Source organism: Cebus imitator, unplaced genomic scaffold (assembly GCF_001604975.1).
Source record: "Cebus imitator isolate Cc_AM_T3 unplaced genomic scaffold, Cebus_imitator-1.0 Scaffold27, whole genome shotgun sequence".
NCBI lineage: Eukaryota > Metazoa > Chordata > Mammalia > Primates > Cebidae > Cebus > Cebus imitator.
Window position 1 is genome coordinate 14,771,110 of NW_016107342.1, and position 26,412 is coordinate 14,797,521.

General features: G+C 33.3%; 1 protein-coding gene across 3 annotated transcripts in view; it reads left to right on the forward strand.

Moving 5' to 3' along the window:
* Positions 1 to 26,412, forward strand: part of LRP1B (LDL receptor related protein 1B) — a 1,911,091-nt gene that overhangs the window by 1,757,165 nt on the left and 127,514 nt on the right. For all 3 annotated transcript variants that reach the window (XM_017523186.2, XM_037736613.1, XM_037736614.1), the window contains exons 68-75: positions 1,360 to 1,466; positions 6,637 to 6,766; positions 8,483 to 8,589; positions 8,922 to 9,054; positions 14,989 to 15,111; positions 21,046 to 21,171; positions 21,869 to 22,006; positions 23,553 to 23,687. In XM_017523186.2, coding sequence (XP_017378675.1) covers positions 1,360 to 1,466; positions 6,637 to 6,766; positions 8,483 to 8,589; positions 8,922 to 9,054; positions 14,989 to 15,111; positions 21,046 to 21,171; positions 21,869 to 22,006; positions 23,553 to 23,687 — 999 coding nt within the window. The remainder of the gene's footprint in view (positions 1 to 1,359; positions 1,467 to 6,636; positions 6,767 to 8,482; positions 8,590 to 8,921; positions 9,055 to 14,988; positions 15,112 to 21,045; positions 21,172 to 21,868; positions 22,007 to 23,552; positions 23,688 to 26,412) is intronic.

Sequence of the window (26,412 nt, forward strand, 5' to 3'; positions counted from 1 at the left end):
CCTCCCAGATCAAGCAATTATCCCACCTCAGCCTCTTAAGAAGCAGTGATTACAGGCACCTGCCACGAAGCTAGGCTAATTTTTGTATTTTTAGTAGATATGGGGTTTCACCATGTTGCCCAGGCTGGTCTTGAGCTCCTGACCTGAAGTGATCCACTAAACTCGGCCTCCCAAAGTGCTGGAATTACAGGAGGGAGCCACTGCGCTTGACCCTGAAAGGGTTTCTTTATATAGAAATGTAGGAGCCTTCAGGATACCAAACCACCAAAATGTTACTCTATATGTAGGAACCAATGGATTGTGTAGAGAAAAATCCAAATGCAGACTAATTTACTCACAATCTTTGTGCAGAAAATCAGGCATCATACGGATATTCCTTAATGTCTGTTAGTTATTTCTTCTTGATCCAGATAAGAATTTTATTATGTGTGACACAATTGTAAATGCAATGAATGAATAGAGGCAACAAGAAGAGATCTTTCATCGTGTAAGATATCAGTCCTCTTTAGAGAACAAAAACAAAACAAGAGATGATATCCAGCAGTCATATTGATTACTTGCAGAAACAAATTTCTAAAATCCTACTTCATTTTCCAGATGAATCGTATTCAAATAGGAATTAAGCCAAGTGGTAAGTCATTACTATTTGGCTTATGCCCTATGTAGAATACGGGACAGCGTAATTAAATCAGTAACTGCTAAATTATCTAAATTGACAGGCAAGTGATGTAGGGCACAGTAAACAATGGCATAAACAAATGTGCAGTTTTTAAAGAAGAACCTTCAACTTTTACAAACTAGCTTTGTTTAATATTATCCCTATGTACTCTTCTTGTTCCAGGAACTCCAGACTTTCTGGGGACAATACTGAGTAATTAGAATGTCTTTAGAACACATAATAAAAAGTCAGATGCGAAGGCTAGGCTAGACTCACTACCCAGTTAATAACAAACAGCCCCATGGGTACAGAGAGCCACAAAATGTGGTACTTACTTAAAGCAAATACATAAAATGACAGAGAACTTCAGCACTAAAAAGATCATTGTTATAGTATGACAATAGGTACATTTTTAGGCTTTTTATTTCATTTTATTGAACAGTACACCATTTATCTTTTGTCTTTTGTTCCAACTTTTTTTTATAATGCCATTTTGTACCCATGACTTTAAAAATAAATTTGAAAAACTATTATATTATGTACTATAGGTGCTTCATGAGATTCTTCCTAAACAATTTATTGGTTCTGTTTGACTAACCTATTTTTTTTTCTTTAATGTTACCTCATGTCATATGTCATATAAATTTTGGAATGCACTTGCATATAATAAAATAACCCTATGCTATTTTTTTTATCCCCAGAGCCACAGACATGTACATTGAAAGATTTCCTCTGTGCCAATGGGGACTGTGTTTCTTCAAGGTTTTGGTGTGATGGAGATTTTGACTGTGCAGATGGCTCTGATGAGGTAGGCATCTTTGTAAAATCAAAAACAAAGAAAGCAGCTCTTTAGAACCACATTTGTAATTATTATTATTCAGTCCAGTAAGTGTGGCAAGGACAGCTCAGAAATACACTTTGCTCCTGACACACTGAGATAAGTATTATATCGATGTGCTGTGCTCCACATCCCCAGCACAGGGAATAGCTCTTGTGCTGCTATTGACAGTTAATTTTATAGTCTGTTTTACCTCAACTAGTGAATAGCTGGGTTGGGAATAGGATGTTTGGAAATCATATTCCCTATAGCTGATGCCCCTGCCATCTGTGAATTAGTTCATAAATTTGCTGCAGTATTTATAGTCAGGACTAATATTTTATGCATTTTAAAGAGTTTCTTCTCCCCAGTCTGTTTCTTCAATAGATATAGCCTTACAGACATCGATATGGGTCATCAATTTTCATGAAACCACAGGTTGAGCTTTGCTTCGGTGATGAATCACAATCCATTTATAATAAGGCCTATGTACACACAGCTTTAAGTGAAAATGTTTACAAATTCTCTGGGTAATCCTATAAACTTAGTTTGTGCTAACATTTTACAATACCTCATACAATTTGTTATTTATGCATTTATGTCTCTCTGTTACAGATATTAATTACTCCATGATGCTTTAAAAATAATAAACTACACATGATTATATATTTTTTCTCAATCAAAGCTAAAAGGACCCCAAGCTTTCATATCCCAATATCAGTTATTTCACATAGATAATAGGAGAAACACAAGGTTTGTGCAATCAAGTCTCATCAGAGGTGAAGGATAAAAGAGCTCTGTGCTCCTCAGTGTACATCATGGCTCTGGTATTACAGTGATTCCCTAGGGCTCTGCTGCTCTGCTTGACAAGCATATGTACTCACCTCTCATTACTGTCCTCCCACTGATCATAGACATGGACAGAGGATTTTCGCTGCAGTTCTGGAGGTTTCTGTGTTTCAGTTCCCAATTCCCTAGGCATCCACTGATTTCTTGCCTCTGTGAGAGATACTACAGGTCTCTGCTATTTATAAAACCCATGAAAACCATTCCCTGTAGTACTGGACAATTCTTCCTCTTCCTGCCATTTTGGAAAGTCACAATAACCACATTCAACAGCCTAGATTTTGAAAATATACACATGTAATTTCTCACCCGAGGGCCAGCAAAACCTAAGTCTCAAGAATGCAAAGGTCACTCAAGAGAAGAAGTTGAAAAATACACCACTTCTAGTCATGGAAATAAAAAGTCAAAAAAATACAAAAGTCAAACCATTTTCTTTTATTGTACTTTAGGTTCTGGGGCACATCATGCAGGATTGTTGCATAGGTACACACATGGCAATGTGCAAACCATTTTTTTTAAAAAACACACAGGAGAGTTACATTTTTTACATTTACCAGCCACATATTTAGCTAGCATTCATTCATTTGAAAATTTTGTTTAACTTTTCTATGGCAGAAAAATACATTTTAAGTAAACTCATCCATGAAAAACATCTTGGTTTTGTTTTTGTTTACTTAATATGTATCACCAATCTGTGTAATCTGTAAAACATCAAAAGGTGGGGATATATTATTTAAGGCTTATGTATTTATCTTAAATCTTATTCACAAGATATGCAAAGTACATATACAGAATCAAACACTGCTTCTTCTTTAAAATCTTATTCATGTGAAAATGGATATCTGTATTACCACCATGTCTGTCATGCCATAAGTTGATGGGCATATTTGATGACTAAATATATCTCCATATATCCAGACATTTTCATAGTAAAGCTCAGAAGAAATGAAATTAACTGTAGTAAAGTCACTTTTCTCTACATTTATAGACATTAATACAGTGTATATGTCACGAAGTAGCTAACACTATTGGTAGTTGATTTCTATTGTTTTTTCTTTCTACAATCTAGACAAAAAAAAAAGAATTGAACAAATGACTGGAAAGCAGAATTACACACAGGATACTCTCATGTTAAGAACAAAAATTGGGAGAATTCTGAAGATAAGGTTCTGTGTAAATGGAACTGATAGTATGATTAGCTTGTTAATAACAAGACAAAACAACAAAGAAGAAATTTACAAACTTAGTTCAGTCTAATTTTATAGCAAGTGTTTATCTCTGTGGCACACGCACAGAACGATTATTTAAATGATTATTTTATTTATTTTAAATTCTAATATTTGTCCTCTACATTTAGCATAATATGTTGTAAAAACAAAAAAAAAGCAAATAAATCTTAAACTGCATTCACAGACTTATTTTTAATAATAATATTGCTTCTGCTAATTTGAAACATGTAGGGTGCTTCAAATACTTATTTATATCAATGCCATTAGAACTCAAAATTTAAAAGTAAAAGAAAGGAGATATAAATTTAGAAACAAAAAGCTAAGTAAAAATCCTCTCATATTAAATCCAAAAGATCTTGATTAATCCTACTCTTTCTAAAAATATATAATTTCTACTTCTACCAGTGTAAAGTCCTAGAACCAATTATAACCCAATGGTAATGACTATCCTGGAATTCATCAAGTGGTCTCTAAACACCATTTTCCAATGAAAGGAAACAAAGCTTCTTTTGAGATATGCCTAATTTTAGGTCTGAAAAAATAAATTGACAACATGAGCTGCTAACATCTGCGATTATTAAGAGAGTGTACAAAGTGCACAAGAACAAGCTTAAAAGAACTTGCCCTGAAAAAAGGGACAATTTGAGCATTAGAAAGAAAAATGAGTGTAAGGGATTGAAACACACACACACAAAATGTATAAAAATCAATGAGTTCACAACAATACTTTAAAAAGCAAAAGCTCATTAATCTCTTTGGAGGTTGCGAAGGTATCAACATTCTTAAGATGTAATTAGTCCAATTCAGGATGGGAGCTTTTCTATAGTATAAATGACCTGGTTTTTTCAAGTAGTAAATGGAATTTTAAAAATCTGAAGAATGAGAAATAGTTATATATTAAAGAAACTTTAATTCAAGGTATAGATTTCTTTTGAGTCCTTATTTTACCAAACAGTATTTTATACAGTTATGTAAATTAGGATTTTTATATGGGTTGAATATTTTAAAGAATTATTGTTAATTTTGTGATATTGTCAGCTTTCTGATACTATTGTTATGTTAAAATATTCTTAATGTAAATAAGTGGAGAGATGATGGATGAAATATGCATAGTGAAGATAACTGTTGATTGAGCATAATGGGCACACAGCATATACTATCCTATTCCCTCTACTTTTTTACATGTTTTTAAATGCTTAAAACAATACAACACATCTATATACACACATACTCATACACACAAACACAAACACACAACTACAGTGCAATGAATCTCAGATTACAATTTTCTGATGATAAGCAAAGTACCTACACATGCTACCTTCTGTATTGTTGTTCAAACACTATAGACACACCAATGCCATTGGTTATTGAGCTATTTTACTTAACCGAGCTCAGTTATTCCTCGCTTCTAAAAATATTTACTGGATAGTTACTATAATTACGTCACGGTATTAGATACTTGGTTCACAGACAGATATGATCTTTATCCTGTTAGAGCTGGGATAAAGTTACCTGAGATGTTAATTTATATTTGCTTTCTACATTTGCTAATTCATTAATTTGTTAATTCACTCAGCAGTCTGTATTGAATGCTTACTATGTCCCAGGCACTGACAGTATGGAGAATACTGTGTTGAATAAAATATATGACATCTCTTTCTTATAACATTCTCTAATGTCTTTCACACCATTTTCTATTATTTAGCTTACTATTCAGATATCCCAGATTTCTGATTATGTTTACACATAAAAAGCCTTTCTTAGGTAGTTCCATTTCTACTTAAACTGTCATCATAAAGAGAAAATTTCAGGAATTTAGGAAGTGAACTCTCCTTTCTTACGTGTGGATGAAACTGGGAAGAAGCAGCAAGTAGTGGTTGAATGTACTTTACTCACTGGGAGTTCCGCAAACCATGAGATTGTTACACCTTTTGTGAAAGAAGCAAACAAGTACATTTTAGCAAAAATAGAAATTCCTTAACAACAGAAAATAAAACCCCAGTGAGACACTTCTTTGGAGTATTCCATTTCAACCACAGTGTTCAGACCCAGGGAAGGTGATTTCTAGTGAATCCAATTCACTTATCTCATATACACATCCCTAAAGGTAAATTTGCCATCTTGTTTGACTTCGACATAAAATCTGTGTATGGACTAGAAGAAGTGAAAGTTTTGACATTTTATTTCACAGTTCTTTAAAGACCAGTGTCGGGAATGAGGAGAAGGAGAATTATAAACAAGTAAACTGTAAAAGGTGCAAAGGAAAAGAGATGGAGAAAAGAGAAAGAAAGAACACCAGGGGAAGCTTTGCCAGTGCAAAATGGATTTGTCTTAGGATTCTTGTTTGTTTCACATTCCATATCCCTAGCCTTCTACTCCCTATAGCCAATGAATTGGATGTAGTTGCTTCGAAATAATTTTAGAAAAAAAAAAAATGTTTAGACACAGGATGTCACTATGTTGCCTAGACTAGAGCGCAGTGGTATTCATGTGTGCCCATCACAGCACTCTACAGCCTCAAAGTTCTGGACTCAAGCAGTCCTCCGACTCCAGAGTCCTGAGTGGCTGGGGCTATTGTGCCAGCTAGAGGTCATTCTTTAACCCTTTTATTACAGCATAATCTTCATTATCACCTACAATTATTAAAATTCCATTACCCCATAACTACCTACTGAATAATAATTTTCTCGGAGTAACTTAATTAGCATGATGAAACCATAAAATTTGTGTTTGTTTTTCATTTTGTGTTTTATTATAATCCACAGGGACAAACAAAAGTGGAAAATGGTTTTAATTCTGTTATATAGTCATGGGCTTGCTTGAAATATTAGCATCTGAGCCACCTTTATATAGTAGACATGGTTCCTACACTTCTGGTTCCTAGCATAAGTTGTCTGGTCTATTGGGTTTATTCTAAAAATGTAATTTTAATTACATTTTTGTTGTTTTGGACAGAGAAATTGTGAAACAGTTGTTCCAAGATGAGTTCCAGGTTTTCTGTACATAAATTTTTCCTGTCTTTTGAGTTTGTAGACGTTTTTCTAAAATTTTAATTTTAATTACATCTCTGTTGTTTGTCATAGAGAAATTGTGAAACAAGTTGCTCCAAAGATCAGTTCCAATGTTCCAATGGTCAGTGTATACCAGCAAAATGGAAATGTGATGGCCATGAAGACTGTAAATATGGGGAAGATGAGAAAAGCTGTGAGCCAGGTAAGAGGATTGAAGTGATATTTAATTTTGTTAACACTTTACCTTAATAGAATTTAAATTTAAGCAGCAATATGCAGAAAACAGTGGCAAATATGTCATATGTTTACCATTTTTAAGAAATGATCTACAAATCTGTGGATATATTAATTAGTGTGTTCTTCATATGTTTTGAAAGTTTTTTGGAAGATAAGATCATTACTTATGAATGGAATCCAAGCATAATTCCCCCAAATTTGATTTTCTGGTTTCTCTATCTTATTATACCATTTGGAATTGTTTCCCCAAGATAGCCAAGCAAAATCTGTTGAAATTGTAAGTACAGTGAAAGACAGGTTTTTAGTTATGAAAACGGTTATGAAATAGAATACACTCATTTCAACATGGTGTTAGCTAAGAAGAAGCATAATTGTATTGTTTGTATTTATATCTTGAGCCAAAATTTGAATAAAATTAGAAAGCAAAACCAGAAAAAAGATACATTCTCAATTTATGGGCTAGCTGGCTCTATAAATATACTCAATTAGGACATTTAATCTTTTTATTATATATTTTAATTATATTATCTTATAGAAAAATATTACTGGTGAAAAACTATACTATAATATATGTATGGCCATGAAAACATTACCTTGAGAGACCAGGTCAGAGTCACAGGTACAAGGCTCACACATTACTATGCCCCAGGACCAAGCCCATGGGACATTTTGTTAATTGATCACATATTTCTTTCTTACTGAATACAGACATGTTACTAGACTCCTTATGAATACACATTCCTAGGCAAACACTGCCAATTAAAAGGAATTGAAACTCAAGGAAAAAGCTTTTTAGTATCCCTGAGCTAAGGAATTCAGACCACAAAGTTCTTCAGTACGTACAATAGGCTACATAGTGGTCTAACATAAGGTTAAAAGCCTAGATGTTTGAATGTAAGCCTAGACAACTCAAGCCCATAGACAAAGGCAGCTGTTATAATTACTGTCAATTAATTAGGCTGGGTAGTATTTACATTTTGTGACTAATATGCTTATAAATATTATAAACTTGCAAATATTACACTTGTAAATGACATATATTTAGCTGCTTGTTATTATTTTCTGTATCAGAAATGAATACTGCACATACTAACTCTATTAATTACACATGTATATTTAAAATCCCCAAACAATACAATTCTTAGAACTTATTCAAATGCTATATTTATGTCAATCCAACCAAATGGATATCATTGGGTCTATGAGACCATGACAAGATTTCTACTTTCTGCTTTATACAGTGAATATAAGAATTAACATACTCAAAGATTACTAAATATTATTACAGAGCTTTGAAAGTAATTTGAGACTTTAATAGTTTAAAATAATTTAATTTAAAATTATTTAAAAAATTATGTAACTCTTCAAAATCAAAGGGATGAAGGATAGCAAGGTTTTTTTTTTTTTTTTTTTTCCCTATGGACTATTGAGTTAAATTCTTACTGCACAGGGTATTACATCACAAAGTATATGCAATATAATGCAGTAATATTGTAAAAAATTGCAAAATTATTTATTTAAATAATTTAAATGAATCTGTAATACTAGTCATTATAGTTATATAATATAAAGTATTTTTATTGCCGTCTATAAATTCATATATTTATGTGTTTATATGTTTTTATTTCTCATACCAGTTATTTTTACTCTATCTAAATCTCAAATTTATAATTATATTCAGCTTCTCCTACTTGCTCATCAAGTGAATACATATGTGCCAGTGGTGGATGTATGTCAGCATCTTTGAAATGTAATGGAGAATATGATTGTGCTGATGGTTCAGATGAGGTAAAACATATCGCTTAATTAAAATATTTGAATTACATGAATTAGGTTTGGGCAAACAAATGTAATAAAAATAAAGAGAATCTTGATTCTTAGAGCAGTTTAACATGTTGGATATGTACACTGAATGCAATCATTTCAGTGAATACCTGGATCTCCATTCTGTCCATATACTAAAGCTCATTGCCATTTGTAGAGGTTATGTTCATTAATACAAAATAAAAGAAAGGCCATGGTATAACAAATCTTTAGTATTACAAGCTGCATGTTCATTTTGTCCATGTTTGTATCATTATCATTAATGAAAACTGCAGTGTCCATTTGTATTTGAACAGATGGACTGTGTGACTGAATGTAAGGAAGATCAGTTTCGGTGCAAAAATAAAGCCCGCTGTATTCCAATTAGATGGCTGTGTGATGGAGTTCATGACTGTGTGGATGGCAGTGATGAAGAGAACTGTGACAGAGGTAAGGGATTTGTGTGTGTGTGTACCTGTAAGTGAGAGAATGGAAGTTAAGGTGCTGTGCAGGATGTATAGTGTGTGCTAGAGGCAGAGGATAGGATCATTAAATGCTTCTCTTTACTCTTCCAAGTTTCATTACATGATAGCCTGGTCTACATATGCAAAATCCAGATCATTGTTGGTCAGAGTGTAATCTTGATCTGGGCATGACAAACATGACCACAGTGCAAGTGTTTACTGAGTGTCTACCATTTCAGACTAGATGCCAGGTCGATCATAGCGATATGTGAAGAATACAGAGAAAGTAGCCAGTAAAACCGTGACTACAAAAGTATATTCTGAATTTTCCGTATATTCTTTTCTTTCACATTGCTTGCCTTACTCTGAAAACATAGGAACAACATATGGCAAACTCAATTGCACACATTTATATGCTGTATAATATATAGGTTATAGGTTGTGCCCCAAATCCCTAAATTTCTGCATTGCCATATCATTGAGAAAATAACCTACATTTTTTGTCAGTCTAAAAGATAACTTTCTGTTTTGTTATATATCATTTCCCAGCTATGTGAAGACCATTTCCTGACAGAAAACATTTTAGTTGTAAACCACCGCATTAAATGCAGCGATTGCTACTACTTTAGAGTTATTTCTCAAAGCAATTGTGTGCTGAAGCTTAAAATGATCACAAATTAATCAGTGTTTGTTATTTTCATTTTGTTAAAGATAGTTTATAAATACAAAATTTCTTGTGACCTGCTTACAAAGTCTTTCAATAGATTTTACACTTCTTGGTATTTGGAAGATCATCAATAAAGATGGTACTAGACATTGCCACATGATTCAAGGCACTTGAATGTGCACTCTAGGTTTATTCAGTTTAAATCTATCTAAAATATTTACTTTTGTAAATATGTAGTCACCTAAGAAAAACAATATTTTTATTTTCTTTAATATTATATCAGATGTTTATGATTAGATAATATCTCCATTCTAAACCTGATGAAGTGTTATATTATGCAGAAAAAAATAGTTTATTATTTTGTTTGTTTATTTGTTTAATTTACTGCTCCTTTGAAGCAGGGCTTAACTCACAGGCAGTGCACCCAGAGTTGGCCTTCAGTTTCATTTTGAATTTGCCATTCATAATAGAGAGCCATACAAGGTTAAATATCCATAACAGCTATTTCTACCATAGGCTAAGTTCTCACACTCACTGCAATTGGTCATTCTAGAGGCAGCAAACATTTTGGACAGTCTGGCAGCATAACTCATGTGACTTTTATATTTAAAAGTTTTGGATGACAATTAAGGTTCTCCTAGTTTTCCATATTCTAGCGAATCACCTGTATCGCTCAGCCTCAATTACTACTACCAGTCTAGTTTATTCTCCCATTGCTCCTTGCTTGGGCAGGCATAATGCCACTTAGCTGGTTTTTAATACATCCTATTCACTGTTACAAGGTTCATCTTTATATAAGATGGACTTATATAGTGTCCCTTTGATTATATCAGTTTTTACTTAAGGCACCTGGTTACATAGAAACAATTCAACCTAGTAATCAGGGTTACAAGAGAATGATCCCATTTTACCCTCCCAGGCTTACCTTCTACCGTGCCTCTCTATGTGTTATATCCTAGCAAAGTGGAAAATCTCAAGTACCTTTCAGATCCAAAATTATTCTACTAAATATTTAATGTTAATGACTGAAAAAGAGTTGAGAGCCTTTAATTCAATCATTTACAAATGTTTCAAAGTCTCCTTCCTCTCCATTCGCACTTCTAACTTGGTTTTCTCTGCTGCTAGGTAATTAAGTTTCAATTACACATTTTAGTGGTTAGATTATTCGATCCCATATGAATGTAACTTAAGGCATTACCAGTTTCAGATTTCTAGTATTTAATTTATTCCCAGGAAGTGGCTTAGGTATTGGATAAAGGTATTTTAAGGCATTGAGGAAATGGGATGTCAGAATAAGCATGTTTTCTATTAAGTCTCACTTCCATTTATCTCCAATCTGGATACATGAGCTAATAAGAGCTGAGTGTTGGGCCTGGAATGTAAGAGAGCTGAAGGACAGGCATGACACATTTTCCCAAAGAATCAGTTTGACTAGTTTACTTTAAAAGACAAAAGTCCAAAATACTCTGGAATTAAAAGCAGCATTAGCATTTTTAAAGGTAAAACATATGGCCTTAAGGAAGTATGGTGCTTGTTCTGGCCTGAGCTTTCAAAATTTGCACTTTATGTAAAGCTGCTGGAAAATATTGGGAGGTTCTCTTTTGAGTAATTGCCAGCTAAACAACATGTAAGCTAGTCAAATAAATTATAAAGTATTATCATGTATTAAGGCTTCTCTCAACCTAATTAAGATGAGAACTCTATATGTTTATCTTCGGTGATGATGCACTTGACCAGATTTATATGAACTTGCCAAGGCCTCTGTTATAATTTAGACATATTATTGTTAATTAACATATACTTTTCTGTTTTCCTAATAACTTCCTGTTAAGCTGATCAAGAACATGACTAGGAAACTGAAATTTTAATTCAGCAAATCTCTTTAAATTATACCTTTTTTTGTTGTTTATATTTACTTTATGCCATTTAAAAATAAGGCATTTTAAGTGAATCTCAGGGTATCATGGTAGCACCATAATGCATTTTTTGAAATGCAAATATTTTGCAGTACAACATCAAATCTTTGGTATCTTATCACAAAAACCTTTGTCTTTCTCTTACAATATGATTTCATTTGTAGTTCTCTTCTTTTAAATAAAATCAGTGGCATGCCCAACACTCATGTGGAGAAAATTATAATGTTATCTAATGCAATACCTTAGGGAGCTCATTTTTTAACAAGACTGATATATATGGTACAAATAGCATTTTCTAAAATAATTAGAGAATGTCAGAAGTTCACAAATTCTGTTTGAATGTAATCCACTGCAAAATGGAGCATGTGATGAGATTTAGTCATTAGAACCTTTATGCTGAAAGTGAACTCTGCTTCATATTCTATGGATTTGATTTTGAGTTAAGGCAATATACTCACTTCATACTGGTATTCATACCTTTAATTTCTTTAGTATAAAAGACTGCATACTGTACATGCCATCTTTTTCATCATATTCAGAGTGAGACAGTTGTTAAATGGTATTGAATTTTATTGCATAGGTTTATTAATTGAGATTAATCATATAATTATAGCAGTATGGAGCTCAGCATTGCAGAAGGTTGGAAGAAAGGGTTATCCCAATGACAGATGTGGAACTGTCAGTCTCACATGGTGATATTCACCTTGGTGGATTCATCCAGCCCTTGCCTTTGTCTCTTTCATAGTTTGGTTGTCCTCAGAGATTACAATGTAAGCTTTACCAATTCTACTAAGCATTTTTGCAGACAATTGTACTGTTATTCAGACCAATATCACTATAAATTCTTGGTCTGAGATTTAAATATTACTTAACATTCTAAGCAGCCTGCCCAGGTTTTCCTAGTCATGTTTCTGCCATTATCATATCAGGTTTTTAAAAAGTCAACCCTCTCAAATCTGTTACTAAGCCACCTCTGACTCTCTTCATTAATAATTTCAACTTCCTCCTTACAGAAATAATAAAAACCATGACAATTTTTCAACATCTAGCCACCAAACTAACAAACCTACAGGTAGCTGTATGCAGGCTTTCCTCCTTCTTTCTTCCCAAAACAGAACACTTATTTAATTTTCAGTCTAAGCCTATGTCTTTCATTTTGCTCTAGATCTGAAGTCTCTCCCACTCTCTGGATGCTCCAGAAACTCATTACATTAATTACCCTTTTGCTTTCTTGTATCCTCAAATGTACCTTGTCTACTGAATTATTATCAGAAGCACTTAAATGTGTTCAGGGATCTGTTCTTCCTCATACAAGCAATGAGGCTCACTTTCTGGTCTCTTTCTTCCCTTTATGCCAAACTTCCTCTTCTCATTCAGTAGCCAATGACAATCATTTCATTGAACACACCACCATTTCACTAAACCTACTTTAGCATTAGTTACATGTTCTGTCCCTCTTGTTAGAACCTTTTTCCTATGTATTATCTGGTACCATCTTTCCAGATATTTCTCCAACCATTTTGATTACTTTTTCTCAGTCTCTTTTGTAGATTCCTCTTTATCTACCCAATCTGTTTTTCACTGTGTTCTCTTTTAAACTTCAGATCGTAACTATATTCTGATTACTGCCAGATGCACATTTACAGCTCAAAAATCTGAAATATATTTCAGACGTATTTATCCACCAGCTTGCTCGACATCACCACATGGCTGTCTGCCGGTACCTTAAATGAATTATGTCTTAAGCCTACTCCTCCTGCTGTGTTCCTTTATTTAATGAACAACAGCATCTACCAAATGGTCCAAACAAACTAAAAAAATGAGTATCCTCTTTCTCTGCTCACTTTCCTTTGCCACCCTCATCTACTTAGCCATCAGGTCCTGAGGAGTTTTCCTTCTGAAGAGCTCTCAGCTGTGGCTCCTCTAGATTAAGTTACCATCAGTTCTTCTCTCGATTGCCATGACCTCTGTTGAAATATGTATTTTTCCTCCAGTGTGGTTTTCACTGTCACTATCTTTATTTCTAAATTCTCCACACCACAGCTAGAGTTTTCATTCTACAATCTAACCAATTCTACCACGTCTTAAGTTAAACCTTTTGCTACTGGATGTGAATTATCAGAGATTTGTGTGACAAGTCAGAACTCAGAGCAAGAAGAGTTATTTGACCTTCACAAGTTCAGTCACACTATTCTCTCCAAAGTACATCTGCCAGAGGAACAATGGCTTTTTCTGGGTATTTTCTAGGCTTTTAAGGATGTTCACTGCCACTGCTCTGCCCCATATTTTGATAAACATATGTGTGTTTAAATATGTTAACACATTCAGTAAGTCAAATCTAGCCAACCCATGAATCATATTTTTTACCTATGTATGAGGTTTAACTAGGTAGTGTAATCCTTTGAGAGTTCGAGAGCAATGTTATTTATCTTAATTCTATAGTCTGATATTTGTGTTGCTTCCCCAGGTACTTCTTGCACCTATGACCCCATATATCACTTTAACTGTACTTCTTTTATAATGTGTATAAACACTGGGTCTCAGAGAAATTAATGGAGTTATCCAAAGCAAAACTAGAACCCACAGTTCCTAACTCCCAAGTCATTGTAGTCTCCACTGTATATTGCTACACCTCTAGACATAGAACTCAAATTTGCTATTTACTTAGGTCCTTTGCATATGGTAGATGTACTTAACAATTTTACATTAGAATACTTTTGTATTCCTGATATTTTGATTTGTTAAAAGAGAAAAATGCAAACATTTGAAAAATCCAAAAAATAAAGCTTTAAACTTTATGTTAATAAACTGAAATATTGTATAATATGCTCAAAATCTTATTGCTGTTACAAAATTAAGTGTTTCTTTGTGATTGCAAAAACCTTTTTACTGATTATTCTAAGTTTTTCATGATCTAGTATTTCAGATACAGCTGAATTGTCTAATAATTCTAAAAATGTGTTTTCTTTCAAGAAAAACAAATTTTAAAAAATTATAATTAAAACTAAAAAAATTCTAAATCTCTCTGTATTCAGTAATATAAAAATTGTGTGAAGTGGAAGATAACTTAGATTTTTAAAAACTTTCTTTTAAAATCTTATCCATATTTTCTTAAAAATTGACATATATGAGAGTAATATTAGAACATTTTGAAATATAAACAATGAATACATGTTATTAAAAAATTGAACATTTCCTGTTCCTAGTATTATGCTTGAAATAAATCTAAGGAAACAAGAAACTAGATAGTGTTTGCTAAGAATTAGAGGAATATGTGTCCTGCTGACTGGCATTGATTACCCTGAATCTCTTTGTCTCTTCTTGTTTTAAAATAAAGGAGGAAATATATGTAGAGCTGATGAGTTCCTTTGCAATAATTCTCTTTGCAAACTACATTTCTGGGTGTGTGATGGAGAAGACGACTGTGGAGACAACTCCGATGAAGCCCCTGATATGTGTGGTATGGTATTTCACATGGCTCTAGATTATCCTTTCATCTCCTGATCTCATGCGCCAGCATGAATCAATGAAGTGGTAAGGTGAACTACAAATTATACCATCCTGGGGTTAGGTAGATAAATTATAACCACAGATACAGCTTTCATTCAGGTAATAAAGAGATTACCCTGCTTAGAGGCTATGACTTTATAGAGACTCATCCTAAATCTGAACTTGCACATGTCAACACTATTCAGAAAAGAGATTGTGGTCTCTTTGTGTGGATTTAGAGTAGTCCATTTTTTAATTGAATAAGTTTCATATAAGAATTTTGCCTTCATATCAAATTGGAGTTTTAGGCTAATTTTTGGGGGGGACAGATCAGTAAATGGAAAATACATGAATAATAAAACCTCATAGTTCCACAAGCCACCCACTAAAGAAATCTCTCTCTCTCTTTCTCTCTCCATCTATCTATCTATCATCTATCTGATATCTGTCTATCTCCATGTCTATCTGTCTATATCCTTACAAGTCTTAAGCACAGACCTGAAATTAGGAGTTATTTAACATTTAAACCTAAAAATCTTAACAAAAATTATTGTTTCTCCAAATTCAAGTTTCTCTTGACTGATGTTTTCAGGTGTATGCTTATGTAAACAACAAATATTAAAGTCCAATTTTAGATCAGTAAAATAAAGGATCTCTTCTATTTTAATGAATTTTTGAGTCCCTGTTCTCATACTTTTTATCTAATTTCTACAATAAATGTAGTTTCACCTATACTTTAAAGGGAAATACTGCCACTTCAGATATAACTCAATAGCACGTCCTATAAATTAAAGACAATACAGCATCAGTGTATATACTTACATGTTTTGTTATATTTGTTGCATCAAGTTAAGGCAATATTTAGATATAGATGGTGACATTTCACTATTGTTGTTACAGTTGTGGAAAAATACAAAACAAGCAAGTAGCTTTTTTTTTTAAGTATTTAAAAGTTTTTAAAAAAAGGCCTTGGAGAGTTTTTTTTCTTTACATACAACTCATTATGATGAGTAAAAGCAACTAAGTTTTAGTTTCAGTTTTCTTTACATAATCTTATAAATAAACTCTGGGGAATCACCAGTGATTATATTGTTTTTGAATCATAATGTATCAAACAATATGAGAGCTTATCTACCACCATCAATCCAGAACCTATTATTTTTATCAATTATGTAATTTTTTTCTATTCTCTATTCCACTTGACCACCAAACCAGTGAGTGGAATCAGAAATGTTCAGTAATTAATGTATGTCTACAGAGTCACACTCTCCTAGGGCCACTTCCAGGGCTAGGAATTGATTCTCAGGAGCATTCCACATAGCACAGATGGGAAACCTTGTAAAATCCAGATTGACTGTGTGAACATTTTTTGCATTTCTCTCAGTAAGCAATATCAACATTGAGTCAAGCTATTATGTGCCAGAAATTATGCTAAATAGTTAGGGAAAAAATGGTTCTTTTTGACAAGGAGATCTTATTTTGGCTGGACTAACAAAAATAATTTTTATACATTGTATTTAAAGCAATTATAGAATTAACTAAAAGTATGGAAAAGGCAGAGAGATTCAATGAACTCTGCCTAAAGAACAATTCAGAAAGGCAGATGTGAATAGCATGAGAAAAGGTGTCATTCACTTAAGCAAAGTGAATAGCATGAGAAAAGGTGTCATTCATTCATTCATTCAACAGACACTTGTTCAATAAGAGACTATTATTAATTTGGCGATATAATGAGAAAGTGAGCACAAACTCTGATCTCACAGAGCTTAGAATCTAACGGAAGATGGATAGTCACATGCACAAAAATATGCAATTACAAACTATGATACGTACTATAAAGAAAAAGTATAGTAATTTGTAAGAATATGGAATAGAAAGATTTTATAACATTTTAGGTTAGCCTTTGAAGTATTTAGCTGCTGAGTAGGTGAAAACGATTGAGGTTGGGAGTGAAAGAGTGACACAACATTGCAGACAAAGGATACAAGCTATGTGAAGGCTCTGCGGCAGAGCAACCCATGTCTTACTCAAGGAAGTGAAGGACCCATGTTCCCAGAGAGCACAGAGCCAGGTAGGTAGAGGCACTCCTTTATTTAACCAGATAAACGCATCGTAAATTGAAAATAATGTAAATTGACAGTGTGTGTTTGAGTTTATTCAAATTAAAATATTTTCAACTTAAAAATATTTTCAATTTATAAATGATACATCAGGACATAATCCCATAGTAAGTAGAGGAGAACATGTATTGTTTTCACACTGTTATAAAGTCAGAAAACTGCAAATTGTTTTGCAGTTTGCTATTGTTAAATTGGAGATCATCTGTATTTGCTTAGGGTGAAACTATAGACAGGAGAGATATATGTGACCTGGGGGTTCTAAGTTTTACCTGGAAAATAACTGGAAATACTAAGAAATTTTAAGCAGAGGTGGTACATGGCCATATTTAAATTATGTAAATATTTGTGTAGAAAGTATTAAAAACGGTTAAAACCATGATGGTACTTTAGGCAAGCTGTGCTAGTAGCTTGGGTTGAGATTATAACAGCATGTGCTAGCACAATGTAGACAGATTTGAAGATGATATAAAGGGCAGAATAAAGTGGATTAAATGGTGGATTGGATATGGTGAATGAGAGCAAGTTGTGGAGTATAATGTGTATGTTGTTTTTGCTTTCCCGTTTGAATGGAAGGAGATCACAGGAAAAGGAAGAGTTTTGCAAGTAAAGGTTAGAAGACTGGACTGGGATGCATTTAAAGAGACGTTTGAGTAGAGATTTCAAGTAGGGATTTCAAGTAGGCATTAGATGTTTGATTCTCACATTGAAAGGAAAGGGATAGTCTATGGATATAAATTCGACAGCCAGCATAATAAATACAATGGAACATTTAATATTATGCTGGGTAGGAGTGAAGATAGGACAGGAAAGGGATTATCAAAAAATTTAGAGTGACAGCAAGCATCTAAGTGAAGATGAGCTGCCAGAAAAGGCTCAGATGGGTGACCACAGAGGGAATTGCAAAGAAAGAAGAGTGAGGCTGTAGAGACACCAAGGTAATGACATGTTTTAGCAAAGATCTCATGGTTTATGCAAAGACAGGGGAAAATTAATTCCAGAAAAATTATTACTTTTACATAGGAGTCAATTATTCTTCTATCTCTGCTCTTAAAATATAGAAATGAGTTGATAGGCTACCTGTAGATATAGGTAGATCTTAAATTATTTAATAGTATGTTAAGAAATTTCCCATATTTGTATTTCTACTTATTGTTGTACACTAGAAAGCATGTTAATATTTAGAAGGTTGAAGTATGGTGTAGGGAGGTTTGGAGGGAATGCCGATTTGAATCATTACTGCAAAAGGCAAGAGAGTAATCTCTTTCTACCTCTCATTCTCTGTGTGTGTGTGTATATGCGTATAAATGTGTGTGTGTGTGTGTGTGTGTGTGCGCGCGCTTTCCAAGTAGCATTGATAAATATTCATACTTGGTATCAGTTGGCCATGTAGTATGATCATCTGCAACATTTCTGGCTTCCCAGACGCAGATATTGGGAGAGCAGGTGGTTTCGTTTATCCAAATTTAGGGTTCTATAGGATACCTAAGATTAAAGAAAGAAAAAGGCCAGAGAATCCAGTTTATTGGGAAGAAAGTGGGTTTCTAAACTTACCCAGTACTTAGTACAGTGTCCAGTGTTTTAGAGGTTACTGATAACCTACAATTAATACGGAGGCAAGAACAGACAAAAATCACTGGTGAATAGGGAAAAGGTAGCTGCATCAATTACCTAGAGTTAAGATAAAGTTGAAGAGTAGTTTTTCAGAGATTTTTGGTCAAATGATACTGCTTGGATTAAAAATCTTTAAAAAGAGAGATTGTGGCCAAAATGCAACATTCATAGTAGTGGTTTGACAAATAAATTATAGGAAACAACAAATTTATGCTGCAACTGTGTATATAAATTAGAATTCTTAACTGCCAGCAACAGAAACTGCCACTGTGAATCAAAAATATAAATTTATTGAAATCCACCAATGTATAAAACCTCCCAGGAGAGTGGTAGCTTAGGCAGGATTAGAGTAGGAGGACATAGGGTATAAGAAACTTAAGGAGCTAAGAAGCCCCATTATTGGTTGGTTTCCTCATATGAATGTTGAAGTCATCTAGGATGCTAGAATTAATTTAAATGGAGATCTTAAAAAACTATGATGGAATGTGCTAGTTTTCAGTAAATTAGGGTAGCGGTGATGTTTTTGAAGTTGATTAAAAAATAGTAGTGGTGTGAAGATATAATCAACTGTCTAGCCTTCAAAATAACATAATTTTGTTTTTGTTTATTTTAAAAAATAGAAAGTGAAGATAGGATTAAGCTATGGAAGCTGTAGTAGGAAACTAGGATGTTTTCAAATATGAGGTGACGTGAGGTTTGAGCCAATTAAGAGACATTCCTAAAAGACCTAAAGAGTAGGGTGTGTACTTGGAAAACAATTTTTTTTAAGTAATAAAATTTTACTTAAAGCAAGGAGGTCAGGGATAGAGTGTAACATATTCAAGACGCTGTAATAAAGTAGTATTGCTCAAATATTGAGAGGGACAAGGGATGAGTCTGCAGGACTGGCATGAGCAAGATAATGACAAATCTATTAGGCCATTCAAAATAACTTAATTATTCTCAAGGAAATTGATAACTGTAGAACAAATGGTTACAAGAATGTGTTAGACTGATTTTTCTTATGGCTTTTTTAGGCTCTGATGATGGGCTATAAAACTGAATACATTTAGAATATCTCTCTGTACAAGATAATAAACAGCTAAGCTATTGTGATTATAACGGGGAGGGATGGCTAGAAGATGACAAACCTGAGTGACATAACAATAGGACTTAGTGGCTACTGAGACTGGATGGCCAATGAGAGGAATGCATTAGAATAATTCCAGACATTTGGCTATGATATGCCACCAACTGAAAGATGGAAATAAAGCATGTTTGGAAACAAAGGGTTAAGAAGAGGATGATAAAGAGCTGAGTGATGACCTTGTTAAATTTGAAACTCTTGAGGGGATGTCCTACAATCAATTGTGAGATGCTTGAAGTAAACAGAGGATTGAAAGTCTTCAGGATATAGTGGCAAGTAAATCAATGAGAATGAATAAAAATACCTAAGCAAAGAGTTCAAGAGTAAGAACATCAGGGGAATAAGGAGAGCTCTGGAAAATTTCACATCTAAGGATGAAGATTAATGACAACTTCCTGCTTTTAAGAGTGGAAATCTTCAGATTAGACACTAATAGAGGAGAAAAGTGTAAAATTCCCTAACTTTCACTGGGGTCTTTTTAAATGCCCACAATAACATGCATGTTAAAAATGAATAACTAAGACAATCTATACCTCAAATACATATCTAAACTTTTGTTTACAGAGACAAAGAGTAAGAAATCAAGCTATAATATTGTTGAGATTTTTGTTTGTTTTCACTGAATGACCTATTTTCAATTTTGGGCCTGTAACATATGCTTGCTTCAGCTCTGTGCTGTGTGAAATTACTCTTTGAGATAGCTAAGTGTCCTGCCATATTGCATAATTGTAGGCATAAATTAATTTAGTACACCAAGTGAAGTCAGCTAAGATAAAGCATCTGGAAATGAGGCCATAAAGCTTGGTTCTTTCTTGTTTCCTTTAAGATCCTCAGCTGTGCACACTTTTCTGTATTTAATATAAATAACTAGATTATCACATATTTTTCTGGTAGCCACTAGTAGACAATTTTCACAACAACAACAAAAAAAGATATTTAGGAAATGTAGCTTATGGATTTGAAAAGAAAAAAAAGTAAAAAGGAAGGTTGTTCTTCATAAATCAGTGTACCCGAAGGAGCTTCTCTGTTTTTTCTTTTTTTCCTTCAGTCAAATTTCTTTGTCCACCCACAAGACCTCACAGATGCAGAAATAACAGAATATGCCTACAGTCTGAGCAAATGTGCGATGGGATTGATGATTGTGGGGACAACTCAGATGAAGATCACTGTAGTGGTAAATCTGCTTAATATGAAATAATTCAGTGCATAGCTACAAGGTTCTCTGATGACATGGGGCAGAGACATTATTTAAAATATATCTTTTATGTGGATGTCTGAGGGAATTATTTTCAGAATTTGATCTTCTGACATGGTATAAAAATATTCCACCAGCATTTCATTTACATTGTAGCTGTGCACCTTTATCCATAGTTCCCACTATTTTATTTCAGAAAATATTAATCTTGGAGAAACAGCATAGAGATTTACAAATATTCCTTATTTAAAGGGTTAATTATTTGAAGAAAGGGAGCTTATATTGATTGTTTGTATACGCAGTTCCTTTTTTCAAATTCTGAATTTCAAAAAACTTTTCATGCAAAAGACTTGGATATGTAGCAAAAGACTTGTATGTAGCAAAATCACTTGGAGGAAAAGCTTGGCCTTGTTACCCTTTAAAAAAATTCCATTTAGGATAAATATTTTTAAAATTTTCTGTAGAAATCATGTTACTTACTTGAAGAAAATACTTTCTCACTTTTCTAAAATCCAAACATTTCAGAATGTTTAAAAATTTGGCCTTGAGAGCTTCAAGTTAAAGATTGTAAACTCATCTTTGTCATAGTAGTTAGTACAATTTTGGAGATGTTACATGCTCAATAAATGTGTTTTGATTCTGTGAAACACTAACCAGTTTTTAAACAACTCTATAGGTAAGCTTACATATAAAGCAAGGCCTTGTAAAAAGGATGAGTTTGCTTGTAGTAATAAAAAATGCATCCCTATGGATCTCCAGTGTGATAGACTTGATGACTGCGGAGATGGTTCAGATGAGCAAGGATGCAGAATAGGTGAGTTTGTTTTCTGTTAAGCAAAGTACTGGGATACACAAATCTAATTTCTGCTTGTACATGACTCAAATTTTCTGGATGAAAATATTACTGTTCAAAATATGCTTGACTGATGCCCTTTTTAAAAAACCTTTGCCAAAACAACCTTAGAATACTACTTAAATGAATTTCAGAAAGTTTGAAGTGGACTTTTGTAATGAATGAGTTGATTTTGTAATGAATGAGCACCCTTATTAAAGTAGAAGCTGAGAAATCAATTTTCAGATATAGAAATTGGCGTCAGCAAGTTAATCTATATCTTATAAAATATAAATTTAGTGGTTTTTAAAATTTTATAAACTAATATTTGGTTGAATGATGGTAAAGATCTTAATTTATTCATTGGTTAAAAAGGTTTTAATCTGTTGCCTAGTTATTCTTATGCAAGATGTGATTTTTTGTTGTTGTTAGAGTGCCAGGCTACTTGAGTTACTAGACCTTGATTGCCAGTAATTTTGCGTTTAACTAATGCTTGGCATTTGATTTTTTCTATTGAAGAAAAATAGTTAAATTTATGATCCTAAATTCAGTTTCCATACAAAAGTCACACAATATTTCCTACTTTTGGATCTTTTCTTTTTTTTTTTTTTTTTTCATTTATGCATCTAAATTGTTCCTCGCTGAGGGATGACACAGTCCGCACCAGGGATATAGCCACAGGTATCTAAACCATGGTATTCTCCTGGCTTATTTTGACTAATTGCAAGATATTCAAACCAGTGGAGACAAATAATGGTTATAATTATAATAATTAAATTTCTAAATTTCTCAAAAATTTGATTTGTTTGAGTAACTTAGAGATAACATAATGTTATCCCTATAATAATGTCCTTCTCATTTATTTAAAAGAGAAGGCCTTCTAAAATGTTTTCCTGACTGAGAGCTAAAGTAATAAAATTGCAATTGCTGTAGTGGAAATTACAGGTAACTTTTTGTCTGTCCTAGAATGTTGTAGCTTATGACCAACCATTATGAGCACATTACACATTCAAATGTTACTCTTCATATATATGTCCACCATAGAAAATGAAATTTTAATGGCTGATATAGCCAACTTCCTTAAGTAATTTAGCAGTGCCCTTGATTGAGTTTACGAATATTAAGTTTAGGTTAGCAATAAACGCCTAAATTTCTAGGTAGCTTATAGGAAATGCTTTGGTTCTCAGAGAAGGAAGTAGTATGTATATGGTACTATAATAAAGATAGCCTGTCATTAGAATCATTAACTCCCAACTTACTTTTTGAAATTATTATAGCTTAACAGCAACTCTAAATATCAGCTGTTAGCAGCTTGGTCTGAACCATATTTAATGTAAACGAGTTCACTCTTTATACTTCCATACATTTATAAGAAATGGGGGCTTACATGGAGAGAAGACTGTAACCTTATACATTCAAAATGAGTCATCTATGGAATAATAAATATCATTTCAAATATTTTCAAAAAGTAAACTCCCGCTTCAGGAATTAGAATCATATTAGTTTTGATCATATTTTTAAATCCCAGCTCCTACCGATTATACCTGTGAAGATAATGTGAATCCATGTGGAGATGATGCATATTGTAATCAAATAAAAACATCTGTTTTCTGTCGCTGTAAGCCTGGATTTCAGAGAAACATGAAAAACAGAAAATGTGAAGGTAGAGTACATTTCCTCAACAGCTTGCTCATAAATCTTTGGGTTATGAAAAGACTCCCAAGACTTCTAAATTGTGAGATCACAGGAGATTGATTTTCATCAAAATGGTGTGTATCTAGGGATACCATTTCACTTATGAGAGTGAAAGTCTCTCCTGTCACGAGCTTGTTTGTTTGTGGAGCTAAGCTAACCACCACAGAGGCTACAAAGCCGTTTCTATAGCGAATTCAGGCCTGCAGGAAATTTCAATTCTATTGCTACAATACTGTTTTGAAATGCAAATAACAAAATTGCTGGTTCAGGGAATATTGGAGAATTAGTCTTGCTTCATGAAAAAATATGTTTATGATGACCCATTTTTCTTGAGGGTGACATTTGCATTACTGAAATAGGTGATTCACATTTAGAGACTTAGGAGTTTTTGTCCTAAAACCATGTTTTAAATACATCATAATGTGTCTTTAAAAATTCAGTCAGAATCTACATAAATCTGTCAACTTACTTGAGATCACTTAAAAATTGAATATGTAGGATAGCCAAAATCTTATACTAAGTAAGTAAATATAATATACATCAGTGTTCTAACTATAGAACCATGAAATTCAGACCCATATGCACTTTCTGCAAGTTTCACCAATACAACTGCTATTTGTATTCATATTCATATTATTGCAAGTAGAGCCAAACCTAAAATAAGTAAGTCTGGCTTATCCAGGCTAAATTCAAGTCCTAAAATGCTTTTACCTACCAGCTTGCTTTTGTTATGTCTCTTTATGATATTTTTGGATTAAGAAAAATGATTTTACTTTGTGCTAATTAAAATGGAATTATTTAAATGAATTGATTCTACTCACCCAAAAGGGGAAAAAGTGTAGTCAGGCCAAGTTTGTGTACATTTTGAGTTATATGCATCTTTAGATTATTCATGACATTTGGTTTTTCTGTTACCATGAGACTGAAAGCTGACGACTTACATTTTCTGTGTTTTAGTTAAGAAATGAATTGTCTTTCAAAGTACGATATTTCTTTTTCCCAGGCACTTTCTATCAATCACACATAAGCACACACACATACAATTCTTTCAAGATTTTAATTTCAATAACATTTATTTTCTAATGTTTATTTGTGATTGGGGGTGTTTCCTGTATATATGTACTAAATTTAGAAATTATATTCTTAAAATTTTCTTAATTTTTCATTATATTCCACAACAAATATAACCTGCACACTGCATTCGTTATTTTAAATTGCTATGAATCCACTTTTTATATTAGTTTGTAGGACAAACAAGTAACATTTGAACTCTAATAAAATGTCCATCTATATTTAATAAAGTTTTGATATTAAGAAAAATAGTTCTATCTCAGTGTCAAAGGAGGATAAGACAATTTGGATTCTACAATCTAAAAATTTAAATTTCTTTGTGCCCTTCACTTATGTATCTGAAAAAAAATGCAGAAGAAATTTCTTTTTGATGTTAAAGCCCAAACACTTCAATTAGTATATCTAAAGGGAAAAAAGTAAAGGAGAATGGTGAAAGAAAAGTGGAAGGGGATTAACAGTTACTGAGTACCAGGTACTGTTTTGGGTACTGGGCACATGTGGAATTCCTCCATCCTCTTCAGAAGCTCATGATCCAGGCCTTCTAGAGATAAGGAGAAAATGATGGTCCAGGCCAGTATGGTGACAAGTGAGAAAGTTGAGATTTTATCAAATCATGCAGATTTTGGCTTACTTGGATTCTGTACCAAAGGAAAGCCATAGTGGCAAATAACTGCCTGTTCAAAGTTACAGGTGCTAAACACATCAGAAATATTTGTTGTACTTGTAATAATTAAGTACTGACAAGATCCATTCTACTTCATTCCTGTAAAATATTTACTAAAAACAACTAAATACACTTTGCTGTATCTCTTTACTCTATATTTCAATCAAATGCCAATGTCTTGTCCTGAAAATGCTTATGTGTTCTTGGGCAAAGTATCACAGTGAAGTCAACAAAATCAGAAAACCCGAGTTTAAGCCTTGACATTGTTATTGACAAGTGTCTCTACCACCAAGCCCTGAGAACATGTTGTGTGCTATGAAAAAGATAGTTATTCTTACTGTGTTGATTCTTAAGTTCTCGAATTCAAGGGAAGGATTTATCTTACCGATTTATTAGGTGATTAGGGAGACTATAAGTGATAAAATGGGGCAGAGGGAATATGCTAGTTAAACACAAAAGAGAGGAAGATTAGATAATTCCCCAGAATCACCTGGCCTCAATCCTGGCTCTTCATAAACCCTTAAAATTAGTCATGTGCCAAGCTACAGAATACTGCCTGTGATTTATTTATTCATGCTAGTGATATAAAGGTATTTATTCATGTATAGGCATGCAGTTTTTTGCTTGCTTGTTTAATTCACTTAGCCTCAATACAGCCCTTCTTGTTGCATAATAGCTTCCTAAATATGAGTCCAGAAGTGTGTTAAGAGATACACCCAAATCTTTGTTCTCTGCTAGTTATCATGCGACATGTGGTAATAAAAAAGGAAGGTAACATAATTTATGTCCTCAAAGGACTGAAATTCAAATAGAAGATATGAATATGTAACCACATTCCTGAAATATAGGCAACAGTGTCAGAGAGAAACACCAGGAGAGCAAAGACTGGAGAAACTAAGGATAACTCATCACTTCCATATACTGTCGGAGACCAGTGAAGGCTTTGTTTCAGGTGGAT